The sequence below is a fragment of the Oncorhynchus nerka genome, linkage group LG15 (genome assembly GCF_034236695.1).
Source record: "Oncorhynchus nerka isolate Pitt River linkage group LG15, Oner_Uvic_2.0, whole genome shotgun sequence".
NCBI lineage: Eukaryota > Metazoa > Chordata > Actinopteri > Salmoniformes > Salmonidae > Oncorhynchus > Oncorhynchus nerka.
The window spans coordinates 16,961,530-16,974,162 of NC_088410.1; the positions used below are offsets into that span (position 1 = coordinate 16,961,530).

The window sequence follows — 12,633 nt, forward strand, 5'->3', positions numbered from 1 at the left end:
TGATAAACAACAGTTAATCAACATTTTAATTCAAAATTCATATGAAAGTAAATTGTTAAACATTTGAACATAATTTAGTAAATAAATAATCATTATACATTTTGCAAAGTTATTGCTTATTCTTCTGCAAATTTCTCTCTCAAGCGGGTACTTCTGTCTGTCTGGACTGATGTGTTATCATGCTTACTAAATAAATAAAGGAGGACAGTGGAGTGCGCTCCTTGACCTTTGTGGGTTGTGTCCAAACCCCGTGACCTGCGATTTCAATTAATCTGATTGGTCAAGACATACAAAGAGCCTGCAGCAGCAATCTGTATGTGTGAGTTGACAAAATCATGAGGCAAATCGGTTTAAAAAACAGCAGTTTGTCCCCTTTGCATCAAATTATTTTATTAAACAGAATCTAATGTGCTGGGGCAAATGCCGTCATGCAACACGTTTTTTTGTCAGCCGTGATGCAACTTCTGAAATGTGTTCTGCCTGTAAACCGTCCAAAAGTAGTTGTCTTTTTGCATGAAAAGGAAGGAAATTACAGCAACTTGTGCCCTCATGTGTCAATCACTCACTTACTTCTTGTTTTCATACTGCCAGTGAGTTGTCTTACAAAACCTCTCCACTTTGCTCTGTAAGTACACTTGAAGATATCTTATAAAATTGTGTTTGGTAGTATGTTTTTCGTGATTAACCATATTATTCTGGCTAATGATAATACTAGGGACCCATGTCTCAATGCTATAGGTTTGTAAGAATAAAACAGATTTTGAGCAATAAAATGATTATTATGTGTATACAGTGCTATAGACAGCTCTGTTCAATAAGTAATTGTTTACCTCTTAATTCATTTCTAAGGAGTAGTTATTCACCAGGTATAGAGTGAGTTGTTGTTTATGTTTCTAACACTACAGGGTGGGTGATGCAACAATGGCATTGAGAAAACCAGGAAGTGTGTTTGTGGTCTTTCTCTTGTCAATGGCAGGTACTGTATGGTCACGTTCTTAGATTTGTAATAGTCTTCTTATGATAGCTATCCTTGTTGCTATTACATCTACAGACAATTACAAAATGCCATGAGACAGTTCAGGACAACATGAATATGAATATTCTGGTGTGTTCAGGGGTCTTTTAGGCATTCCCATTTCCCTTCAGAAGCTGGGTCCTTCCACCAATTCGGTGCCTTCTGAGAAGTGTATCTTGGTCAAAAGATGATTCAGATTTCACCTAATTTTAACATTCTGTCAAAGAACACGTGTTCAACTTAATAAAATGTGTTTTCTCATCTCAAGAGATTCAATAAAAAATGACTACAGTAAGTGCCTCTTAAGTTCCAAATAAAGATACAGGGTTGAACATAACAGGGTTGAACATAACAGAGTTGAACATAACAGGGTTGACGATTTCATCTTAAATCCGCCGTTAATCCCCTTGTGATGAGGAGAATGGAAGGTTGTTGTGTGCAAAAGGGAGTTGCATTCGAAAGCAAGCTTCACAAAAATGTTTGAATTGTTAAAACATATCTAGCCTGTCTATCTATGGGTAACAGGGTTGACGTGTTATTCTAGCCTGTCTATCTATGGGTAACAGGGTTGACGTGTTATTCTAGCCTGTCTATCTATGGGTAACAGGGTTGACGTGTTATTCTAGCCTGTCTATCTATGGGTAACAGGGTTATTCTAGCCTGTCTATCTATGGGTAACAGGGTTGATTCTAGTGTTATTCTAGCCTGTCTATCTGTCTATCTATGGGTAACAGGGTTGACGTGTTATTCTAGCCTGTCTATCTCTAGCCTGTCTGTCTATGGGTAACAGGGTTGACGTGTTATTCTAGCCTGTCTATCTATGGGTAACAGGGTTGACGTGTTATTCTAGCCTGTCTATCTATGGGTAACAGGGTTGACGTGTTATTCTAGCCTGTCTATCTATGGGTAACAGGGTTGACGTGTTATTCTAGCCTGTCTGTCTATGGGTAACAGGGTTGACGTGTTATTCTCGTCCCGCTCAGTTTTCCAAAACACCAGAAAATGGGTAAAAAGAGTAGAACCAGCTCACCTGCTTTTACACAATGATTTAACTATTAGATATTCAACTAAGTTACATGTAATTGTTTTAAGAAGGTCATACCAAGGATAATTTTACCTCTTGATATTGAATTCTAAGACTCCTTAAAGCACCCCCCCCCCAAAATGAAATAAATCACTTACAGCTGTTAGCCCATACAATCACATTGATTAACAGATTCACTACATAGAACAGATTGTTTCAAAAACCAATCTAAAGGAAGTTTGTTCTGAGGTATCTGACCTACAGCACCAGTCAGAAGTTTGGACACACCTACTCATTCAAGGGTTTTTCTTTATTTCTACTATTTTCTACATAGTATAATTATAGTGAAGACATCAAAACTATGAAAAAACACATATGGAATCATGAAGTAACCAAAAAATGTTAAACAAATACAAATATAGTTTATATTTAAGATTCTTCAAAGTAGCCACCCTTTGCCTTGATGACAGCATTGCACACTCTCACAGTTTTGATGTCTTCACTATTATTCTACAATGTAGAAATATTACTTCCGTCGTTAGTTGAATGAGACCAAAGCGCAGCGTGGAAAGTGTTCATGATTTTTAATACTGAACGCCGACAAAACAACAAAATACAAAAGCTATGCAAAAACAAGTTCTATGCAAAAACTATGCAAAAACAAGTTCCCACAAACACAAGTGGAAAAAAGGCTACCTAAGTATGATCCCCAATCAGAGACAACGATAGACCGTCGCTGCATGCTCCGGACCGGGGACCGTCGCTGGAGGCTCCGGACCGGGGACCGTCGCTGCATGCTCCGGACCAGGGACCATCGCTGGAGGCTCCGGACCGGGGACCGTCGCTGCATGCTTTGGACTGCTGACCGTCGCTGGAGGCTCTGGACTGCAGACCGTCGCTGGAGGCTCTGGACTGCAGACAGTCTCAGGAGACTCCGGACCTTGGATCTTTACTGGAGGCTTCGTGCCATGGATCGTCACTGGAGGCTTCGTGCCATGGATCGTCACTGGAGGCTTCGTGCCAAGGATCGTCACTGGAGGCTTAGTGCCACGGATCATCACAGGAGGCCTGGTGCGTAGAGCTGGCACAGGGCTTACCAGGCTGGGAAAACGCACAGGAGACCGGGTGCGTGGAGCTGGCACAGAGCGCACCGGGCTGTGGGTGTGTACCGGAGACACAGTACGTGTAACCTCAAAGCCTCCAGTGAGGCCAGCGTGTGCCTGAAGGGTCATACGCTCCTCAAAGCGACTGTCTTGCTCCAGACTCCAACCCCTCAAACTCTTTCGTCCCTCTCCACTGCCAACCTTTCCTCGCTCAAACGGTCCAAGAATTCCTCCTTGGTCTCGGACTCACCCTTCAGCACCGACGCCCACGTCATCTTCCCCCCCAACATTTTTTGGGGCTGCCTCTTGGGTTTCTGTTGTGTCCTCTCCTCCTGACCACGCTGCTTGGTCCGTTTGTGGTGGGATCTTCTGTTACGTTAGATGAATGAGACCAAAGCGCAGCGTGGAAAGTGTTCATGATTTTTAATACTGAAGGCTGACAAAACAACAAATTACAAAACCGAACGTAAAGTTCTGCATGGCTAGACAGCAACTATGCAAAAACAAGTGGAAAAAGGGATACCTAAGTATGATCCCCAATCAGAGACAACGATAGACAGCTGCCTCTGATTAGGAACCATCCCCGGCCAACAAATAAATAAAACAACTAGAATGCCCACCCAAATCACACCCGACCTAACCAAATTGAGAAATAAAAAGGCTCTCTAAGGTCAGGGCGTGACAAGAAAATAGTAAAAATTAAGAAAAATCCTTGAATGAGTAGGTGTGTCCAAACCTTTGACTGGTACTGTATATCTGAGAGATCAGGATTATTATATATTTTTTTTTACATGTATTTAACTACTTATTTTTGGCACTAATCAGTGTCCATATATACTTCCATTCACGTGTAACTGGTACGGGGGACCTTCAGACAAGTCTTGTGAGACCTCTGGACTTCCTAGACCGTTCGGACGCTTCAGATGATTTGGTGAGAAGACACCGCTCTAGCTCGGTCACCTTTCACAGCAGATGCGGAAGTGCGAAATAGGCAGATACGGTGGATTGAGACTCATCCAATGTAAAAAAAAAAACACATCTCTATCTTAAATAGATGGATGTTTACGGGGATTTTTGTATTGTGCTAATTAGATTTCCGCGGGGTGCGGACATTGACCTTAGAGGGCAATCAGATTTATTGAATTCTTCATGTTGTCTATATTAAAGGGCACTTCATTTACTATAACAGGCTTTTAAAATTCAATATTGCTACACAAAGGGAAGCAAAAGGCAATCTTTGTGGAATGACCCAGCTGTCTGTCACACATCACTAAGTTATGCTAATCTACGGTTTTCATTTACCCTCAACTCAGCAAATACAGCAACAAGGTGTGGACAACAAAGCCAGGTGATGGTGCCTCCCACCAAAGGAATGAAGGGACAGGAGGTGACACTGACCTGTAGCAACACCTGTACTCTGAGTGACAACCCCACCTACATCTGGTACAAGAATGGACAACGTCTAGATGAGCCCACTTCCCAACAATATCCTATCCACATTTACTATTCAGACATTTACTCCTGTGCTGTAAAAGGCCATGAGGATCTCCTCTCTCCTGCAGTGTGTGAGTCTGGATTCAGCTACAGTTTTAAAGTTTATTAGATTATTACTAAAGTATTACATTATCATTAAAGTTGTATTGTTCAGTCCTAAATATACTGAACAACAATATAAACGCAACGTGTAAAGTGTTGCTCTCATGTTTCATGAGTTAAAATGAATAATCCTAGACATTTTCCATATGCACAAAAAGCTTATTTCTCTTCAATTTTGAGCACAATTTTCTTCACGTCCCTCTTAATGAGCATGTATCCGTTGCCTAGATAATTCATCCACCTGACAGGTGTGGCATATCAAGAAGCTGATTAAACAGCATGATCATTACACAGGTGCACCTTGTTCTAGGGACAATAAAAGGCCGCTCTAAAATGAGCTTTTTTCACACAAAACAACGCCACAGGTGTCTCATGTTTTGAAGGAGTGTGCAATTTGCATGCTGACTGCAGGAATGTCCACCAGAGATGTTGCCAGAGACTTGAATAGTAATTTCTCTACCATAAGCCATACCTCCAACAGCGTTTTAAAGAATTTGGTTGTATGTTCAACTGGCCTCACAACCGCACACCACATGTAACCACGCCAGCCCAGGACCTCCACAACCGCACACCACATGTAACCACGCCAGCCCAGGACCTCCACAACCGCACACCACGTGTAACCACGCCAGCCCAGGACCTCCACAACCGCACACCACGTGTAACCACGCCAGCCCAGGACCTCCACAACCGCACACCACGTGTAACCACGCCAGCCCAGGACCTCCACAACCGCACACCACGTGTAACCACGCCAGCCCAGGACCTCCACAACCGCACACCACGTGTAACCACGCCAGCCCAGGACCTCCACAACCGCACACCACGTGTAACCACGCCAGCCCAGGACCTCCACAACCGCACACCACGTGTAACCACGCCAGCCCAGGACCTCCACAACCGCACACCACGTGTAACCACGCCAGCCCAGGACCTCCACATCAGCTTCTTCACCTGTGGGATTGTCTGAGACCAGCCACCCGGACAGCTAATGAAACTGTGGGTTTTCTCAACCAAATCATTTCTGCACAAACTGTCAAAAACCATCTCAGGGATGCTTATCTGCATGCTTATCGTCCTCACCAGGGTCTTTATCTTACTTTGTTGTAACAGACTTCAGTGGGCAAATGCTCTACCTTCGATGGCCACTGACATGCTGGAGAAGTGTGCTCTTCACAGACGAATCCCAAATTCAACTGTACCGGGCAGATGGCAGACAGAGTGTATTGCGTCATGTGGGCCAGCGGTTTGCTGATATCATCGTTGTGAACATAGTGCCATGGTGGCAGTGGGGTTATAGTATGGGCAGACATAAGGTACAGACAACGAACACAATTGCATTTCATTGATGGCAATTGTTTGTACACAATTCCTGGAAGCTGAAAAATTCAAATTTCTTCCATGGTCTACGTACTCACCGGACATGCCACCCATTAAGCATGTTTGGGATGCTCTGTATCGACATGTATGACAGCGTATTCCAGTTCCCGCCAATACCCAGCAACTTTGCACAGCCACTCCACAGGTCGCAATCAGCAGCCGTATCAACACTATGTGAAGGAGATGTGTCTCGCTGCATGAGGCAAATGGTGGTCACACCAGGCACTGGGTACCTTTTGTAAGGTATCTGTGACCAACAGATGCATATCTGTATTCCCAGTCATGTGAAATCCATAGATTAGGGCCTAATTCATTTAGAACAATTGACTGACTTCTTTATATGACCTGAAACTCAGTAAAATCTTAGAAATGGTTTATTATTGTGATTCTATTGTTGTTCAGTGTAATAATAATAATTCAAACGAAATGAATAATGAATGGGCCTCCTACTATTTTAGGTGTTCTGGGTCAGAACTGTTTCAACGTGACTTACATCCATCAGAGTATCTGTGCCTTGAAGGAGTCAACAGTGGAACTGCCCTGCACATATCAACATCCAAGTTATCATGTAGTCTCAGAACCAAACTGGTATATCCAAGATAAATATAATGAGACGCCTAAAATCCTGATCTCGGTGTCAGAGTATGCAGGTCGTGCTGAGTACCTTGGAACTAAAGAGAAAGACTGCAACCTCAGAATCACATACCTGAGAGAGAGAGATTCAGCTGAGTACAAGTTCAGATTTAAAACACAGTATGCAGAATGGGGGTACAGCTTCTATGGAACAACTCTGACTGTCACAGGTAATATATAATATCTACTACTACAACTACTAACACGGGTAATATATAATATCTGCTACTACAACTATTAACACAGGTAATATATAATATCTACTACTACAACTACTAACACGGGTAATATATAATATCTGCTACTACAACTATTAACACAGGTAATATATAATATCTACTACTACAACTACTAACACAGGTAATATATAATATCTACTACTACAACTACTAACACAGGTAATATATAATATCTGCTACTACAACTACTAACACAGGTAATATATAATATCTACCACAACTACTTATACAAATATATGAATTGTAAGTTCTAATAATTATTATTCAGAGCTGCAGGTGAAGGTGTCTTCCTCCACAGAGGAAAAGAAGAGAACACTGACCTGTAGCACCACCTGTCTTCTGACTGACAACCCCACCTACATCTGGTACAAGAACGGACAACATCTCCATGACCCTACTTCCCAACAATACTCCTGTAATACTCTAGTGGTCGGGTGTTACTCTGCAGACAGTTACTCCTGTGCTGTAAAAGACCATGAGGATTTTCTTGCTCCTACAGTGTGTGAGTCTGAACTCACCTATAATAATCATCTTAAGTATCAATCATTAAGGCCTGTGGACCAATAGTAGAACATGTGGGGAAAACAGACAAATCGGTGAACTCTTGGATAGTAACACTAGTAGGAACTATACAGTATAATATACAAGGTAGAAAATGGCTGATGGTATGTTATCTAGTTATTCCATTTTAGAATAAGACTGTAACGTAACAAAATGTGAAAAAAGTCAAGGGTTCTGAACACTTTCTGAATGCTCTGTGTGTGTCTATATAATTTATTCATTTTAAATTAACCAGTCCAATACATCTTAAACACTTGAAATCATCTCATTATCGTTTGAGGAATTGATAAGATACATTTACTTTCAGGTGTTCATGGTCAGAGCTGTTTGAATGTGACTTACACCAAGAGGAGTATCTGTGCCTTGAAGGGGTCAACAGTGGACATTACCTGCACGTATAGACATCCCAGCTGGCATAACGTCACAGAAGTATCCTGGTTCAACAAATGGGAGACTGGAGTTACTACAGATCTAATCCAGGACCCAGAGTATGCAGGTCGTGTGAAGTACCATCCAACTACAGACAAGGACTCCACCCTGAGAATCACAGACCTGAGAGAGAGTGACTCTGCTGAATATAAGTTTAGATTTACAACAACTGCAGTAAAATGGGGAAACAGCTTCCTGGAACAACTCTGATTGTCACAGGTAATACTGTCCTTACAGTATTATATAATCTAGTCTAAGTCATTATATTATTGGTGGAAATAATGATGATTGTGCTATTTTGTCTTCATTTACCCATTTTCAGACCTGCAGGTGAAGGAGACTCCTGGCACAGAGGAAGGGAAGGTGACACTGACCTGTAGCACCACCTGTACTCTAACTGACAATCCCACCTACATCTGGTACAAGAACGGACAACTTCTCACCAACCCAAACACCCAAGATAACTACCTCTACTTAGACCAAATCAGCAGTGGGGACGCAGGCAGCTACTCCTGTAGTGTTAAAGGCTACGAGAATCTCCGTTCTCCTGTTACATTCTTTGGGGAGCCAAAGTCTTTGAAGAATGCAGTTGTAGGAATCATAGTGGTTATTCTAATTCTCATACTCTGTCTCTTTGGGTTCATGTGGTTCAGGTGAGTGAGATGAATTTATCCCTTTTCACATTCTGTGGTATAATCATTCAAAATATGTATATTGCTCTATTGATTGATTAATTATTTCACAAAACAGGAAGAAGGCCTCCAAATCCACCTCTGACACAAGAGACAGAAGAGACACAGCAGAGAACGGACAGGTGAGTCTTCTGGAATCAGTTGACTAAGAGCTACAGTGATCTGTATTTAGATGGACTCAATGACTGTGGTAATATCTTTCACCCCTCATGTTGTCTGTCTTCTCTCCCCATCAGAGAGACTCTAATCCAGTATATGACAACATCTCAGGCATGAACTTGTCCCCTATTGCAGCACAGAGAGCGATCACAGACGAGCAGGATGATATTACCTACGCCAGCATCCAACACAGAAACCAGGAAGTGCCTCTGGACTCCACCGTCCCACCGTCTCACCCCCAGAAACAGGACGAGGATTTCCAGTATGCTACTGTGAAATTCAACAGCCCCAGTGCTGCTCAATAGACATTGGGAGGGATTCAATCCAATCATAGGTTATAGACATTGGGAGGGATTCAATCCAATCATAGGTTATAGACATTGGGAGGGATTCAATCCAATCATAGGTTATAGACATTGGGAGGGATTCAATCCAATCATAGGTTATAGACATTGTGGCTTTTAATGTAATTTTTTTTTTATGCTTTTGGAAATGCTATATAATTCCTCAATTAAAATGTCTTTGATTTCGGCTTGAACTATCTATTTAAATTAAAGTACAGGCCAAACTGTTCAGTCCATATTCTACTGTTCTATTATGGTCAGAGGGGATAAAAACTGTTCATTTTTTACAGTAACTTTTTGTTGTCATATCTCAAACAGACAGTTTCAGCATTAAAGATTCCAGGTTTAAATAACACAATATAACCAATGTTATTCATGAGATCTTATAGTAAATGCACTATAAATCAGTGATCTAAACATCCCATCCATACACCACACTAAACCTACACATAGGCTGTGTCTGGAAAGGCATCCTATTCCCTAACTACTGTGACACTGCAGACACAGCTATCCTCTCTAACAGTTAGGAGCCAAATGAATGATGCCAGGAACTCTAAATGTAATTACAGTGGGGAGAACAAGAATTTGATACACTGCCGATTTTGCAGGTTTTCCTACTTACAAAGCATGTAGAGGTCTGTAATTTTTATCATAGGAATACTTCAACTGTGAGAGACGGAATCTAAAACAAAAATCCAGAAAATCACATTGTATGATTTTTAAGAAATTAATTTGCATTTTATTGCATGACATAAGTATTTGATACATCAGAAAAGCAGAACTTAATATTGTCACGGTTCATGAATCCACTGCCTCCTTTTCCTTCTCTCTCTCTCTCTCTCTCTCTCTCCCGTGTTTGTGTGGGCGTGGTTCCCAATCTCGGCCTGATTGTCTGCGCCAGCTGGAATCACTTATCTTCCCTTTATATGTTCTGTAACCAGTGTTTCTTGTTGTCAGATCGTTGTTACTTCCCTGAGGTTGTGTCGTGTGTCCGTGCTCATCTCTCGCCGCCCTTGTGTGGATTATCTGCTGTGCTCCTTCCTACCCATCCGGACACTCTCCCTGGGTTTCTCAGCACGCTCACATAGGAGGATGCGCCTAGTCCCTGGGTCGGATTCTGTCTGAGTACAGTCTGTCTGTCCTGTTGCTGCTGTAACCTGTATTCATTAAACCATCGTTGCTTGCATCTTGCATCCGCCTGTATTGTTACAAATATTTGTTAGAGAAACCTTTGTTTGCAATTACAGAGATCATACGTTTCCTGTAGTTCTTGACCAGGTTTGCACACACTGCAGCAGGGATTTTGGCCCCACAAACCACGGACCCAGCTTCCAGCCCCAATAGATCAACCGGTCACGAACAGCAGACTGGACATACAGATGCCCAGCGGGACACTGGACGGAGTGCGCTCTGCACGTAACGCCTGCTCAATGTCCGTGTCCAGCTCATCACACTACCGGCGTCACCAGGCAGGAGGCGGGGAGTATTGGAGTGGTATCCATGGACCGCTCCTCTGTGTCATACAGCCGAGACAATGCATCTGCCTTCACGTTCTGGGAGCCTGGTGTCGTGTCTTTACTATTGTAACGGCTGTCGTCGGTGGAAGAAGGTGAGGACCAAGGTGCAGCGTGGTAAGTGTTCATGATTTTTAATATAATATAATCAACACTGAACACTAAACAAAATAATAACTAGGAAGAACGAACAAACGAAACAGTCCTGTCTAGTGAATACACACAAAACAGAAAATAGACACCCATGAAACCCAGGTGGAAAAAGGCTACCTAAGTATGATTCTCAATCAGAGACAACTAACGACATCTGCCTCTGATTGAGAACCATACCAGGCCAAACTCAAAAACCAACATAGAAAAACAAACAGACTGCCCACCCCAACTCACGCCCTGACCAACTAAAACAAAGACAAAACAAAGGAACTAAGGTCAGAACGTGACAACTATCATTAACTGAAGACTGATAGTTTTTATCAAAGATTCTCTGTAATTAGTTATTACTCGATCAACTGATTAAATCACGTGGCTAATTAACTAGGAAGTCGGGGCACCAAGGACAAATATTCAGATTACAAAGTTATCATTTCCTAAAATAACTTTTCAGATATTTTATCTGATTAATTAGTTAGTCTAATTAGTCAAATTAATCAATTATTTACTTTACGTAAGTCTCGTCAAATTGTTGGTTATCTGCACGAACCCAGTCTTCACTATGAGTCATCCATACATAAATTGTCTTAAATTATTTATTTATAAGTAATTCACAGAAATGCATAAACAAACAAACAAGGTAAATGTAATGATAGGAGAATGTGCCCTAGTGGCTAAACCGGCATGGCGGCTTGTTAGATAAAAGGGGAAGTGGGGGTCGACTAAGAAGTCACTACAGTTAATGATTATAACAATTGAAATGCTAATCCTTTACACATGAACACTCACTCATTCGGGAACAATTGCAATCAATATATATATTTACGCTCAGTGTGTCGTCTTGATCGCTGGTGAAAGGTTTGTGTCTTTTGTGGACTTGTCCGTCTCTCTCCCTCTCTCTCTCTCTGTTATAGAATGGATGTTTCGGCGGTTGCCGTTCTTCGCGTTCAATGATACCGAATTCCTAGCTGCAGACTAGTAATCAATATCAAAGACTTGTTCTTATTCTGTCAGTATCGATAGTCTAAGAGTTTAACCACGTGGTATGGTTAAAAGATTCAGCAATGGTCTACAACCTTTGTCCTCCTAATGGAGAAAAACATCGTCTGCAACCTTTAGCCATCTAGTAATTGAGGTAAGCTTGGTCTGCTGATCGAAAACCCGAGTGGGTGTTTTATTCGGAAGGGCCGAAGAGGGCTGTCCCAGGATGTCTAACCCTAACTCGGCTCAGGGGCGGTCCTCTGATTTAGTTCAAATCAAAAGGGAATTGTATTTTTATTAATTAAACAGTCCAAAATCATATTACACAATTATACAAACAGTATCATACTCACTCATTCATCTTATACAACAATTAGATGTAAACCTCATATCTGAGGCTATTATATAAACAGCGTTATGGTAATGTGGCCACACTGTCTCCCATGAGCTTCCCAAGTTGTGACAAACGGACCAGTTCGTAGCTGGATTCTTCACCGATCTTTTATATTTTCTCCGGAACATGAAATTTGTTCGTACCTCAAGTTCTGTGAGGTGGAAGAAATTTCTTTGTGCTCCAAGAAATGTCTTTGTGCTCCAATTCTACTCTCTATCTACTATGTGTCCATGAGGAGATTCTCAGGAATTTACGACGTCTCTCTGACCACAGCAACCTAGTTAACCTCTTAAGTCGACCCTCTACTTTTTTGAACATTCTGTTAAAAATCGCGCAACATTTCAGCGCCCTGCTACTCATGCCAGGAATATAGTATATGCATTTGCTTAGTCTGTGTGGATAGAAAACACTCAGACGTT

General features: G+C 41.8%; 1 protein-coding gene across 2 annotated transcripts; it reads left to right on the forward strand.

The window, feature by feature from the left end:
• The first annotated feature begins 531 nt into the window (after window positions 1–531).
• On the forward strand, window positions 532–9,538 carry LOC115115770 (uncharacterized). 2 transcript variants are annotated; one of them, XM_065001133.1, is made up of 9 exons: window positions 532–625; window positions 906–976; window positions 4,456–4,707; window positions 6,577–6,921; window positions 7,259–7,492; window positions 7,859–8,199; window positions 8,303–8,633; window positions 8,731–8,794; window positions 8,909–9,538. In XM_065001133.1, exons 6-9 carry the CDS (start codon window positions 8,160–8,162, stop codon window positions 9,134–9,136), a joined length of 663 nt encoding a protein of 220 aa, XP_064857205.1. In that variant the 5' UTR covers window positions 532–625; window positions 906–976; window positions 4,456–4,707; window positions 6,577–6,921; window positions 7,259–7,492; window positions 7,859–8,159; the 3' UTR covers window positions 9,137–9,538. The 2 variants fall into 2 exon arrangements, with proteins under 2 accessions (XP_064857205.1, XP_064857206.1); XM_065001134.1 differs by lacking the exons at window positions 532–625; window positions 906–976; window positions 4,456–4,707; window positions 6,577–6,921; window positions 7,259–7,492 and adding an exon at window positions 7,542–7,655.
• The last annotated feature ends 3,095 nt before the right edge of the window (window positions 9,539–12,633 follow it).

Bases quoted from the DNA above. Each gene is read 5' to 3' on its own strand.
- LOC115115770 (XM_065001133.1), top strand. From the start codon at position 8,160: ATGGGGAAACAGCTTCCTGGAACAACTCTGATTGTCACAG. The intron at 8,634-8,730 runs GTGAGTGAGATG...TTCACAAAACAG, and splicing joins TTTGGGTTCATGTGGTTCAG to GAAGAAGGCCTCCAAATCCA. The intron at 8,795-8,908 runs GTGAGTCTTCTG...TCTCCCCATCAG, and splicing joins ACACAGCAGAGAACGGACAG to AGAGACTCTAATCCAGTATA.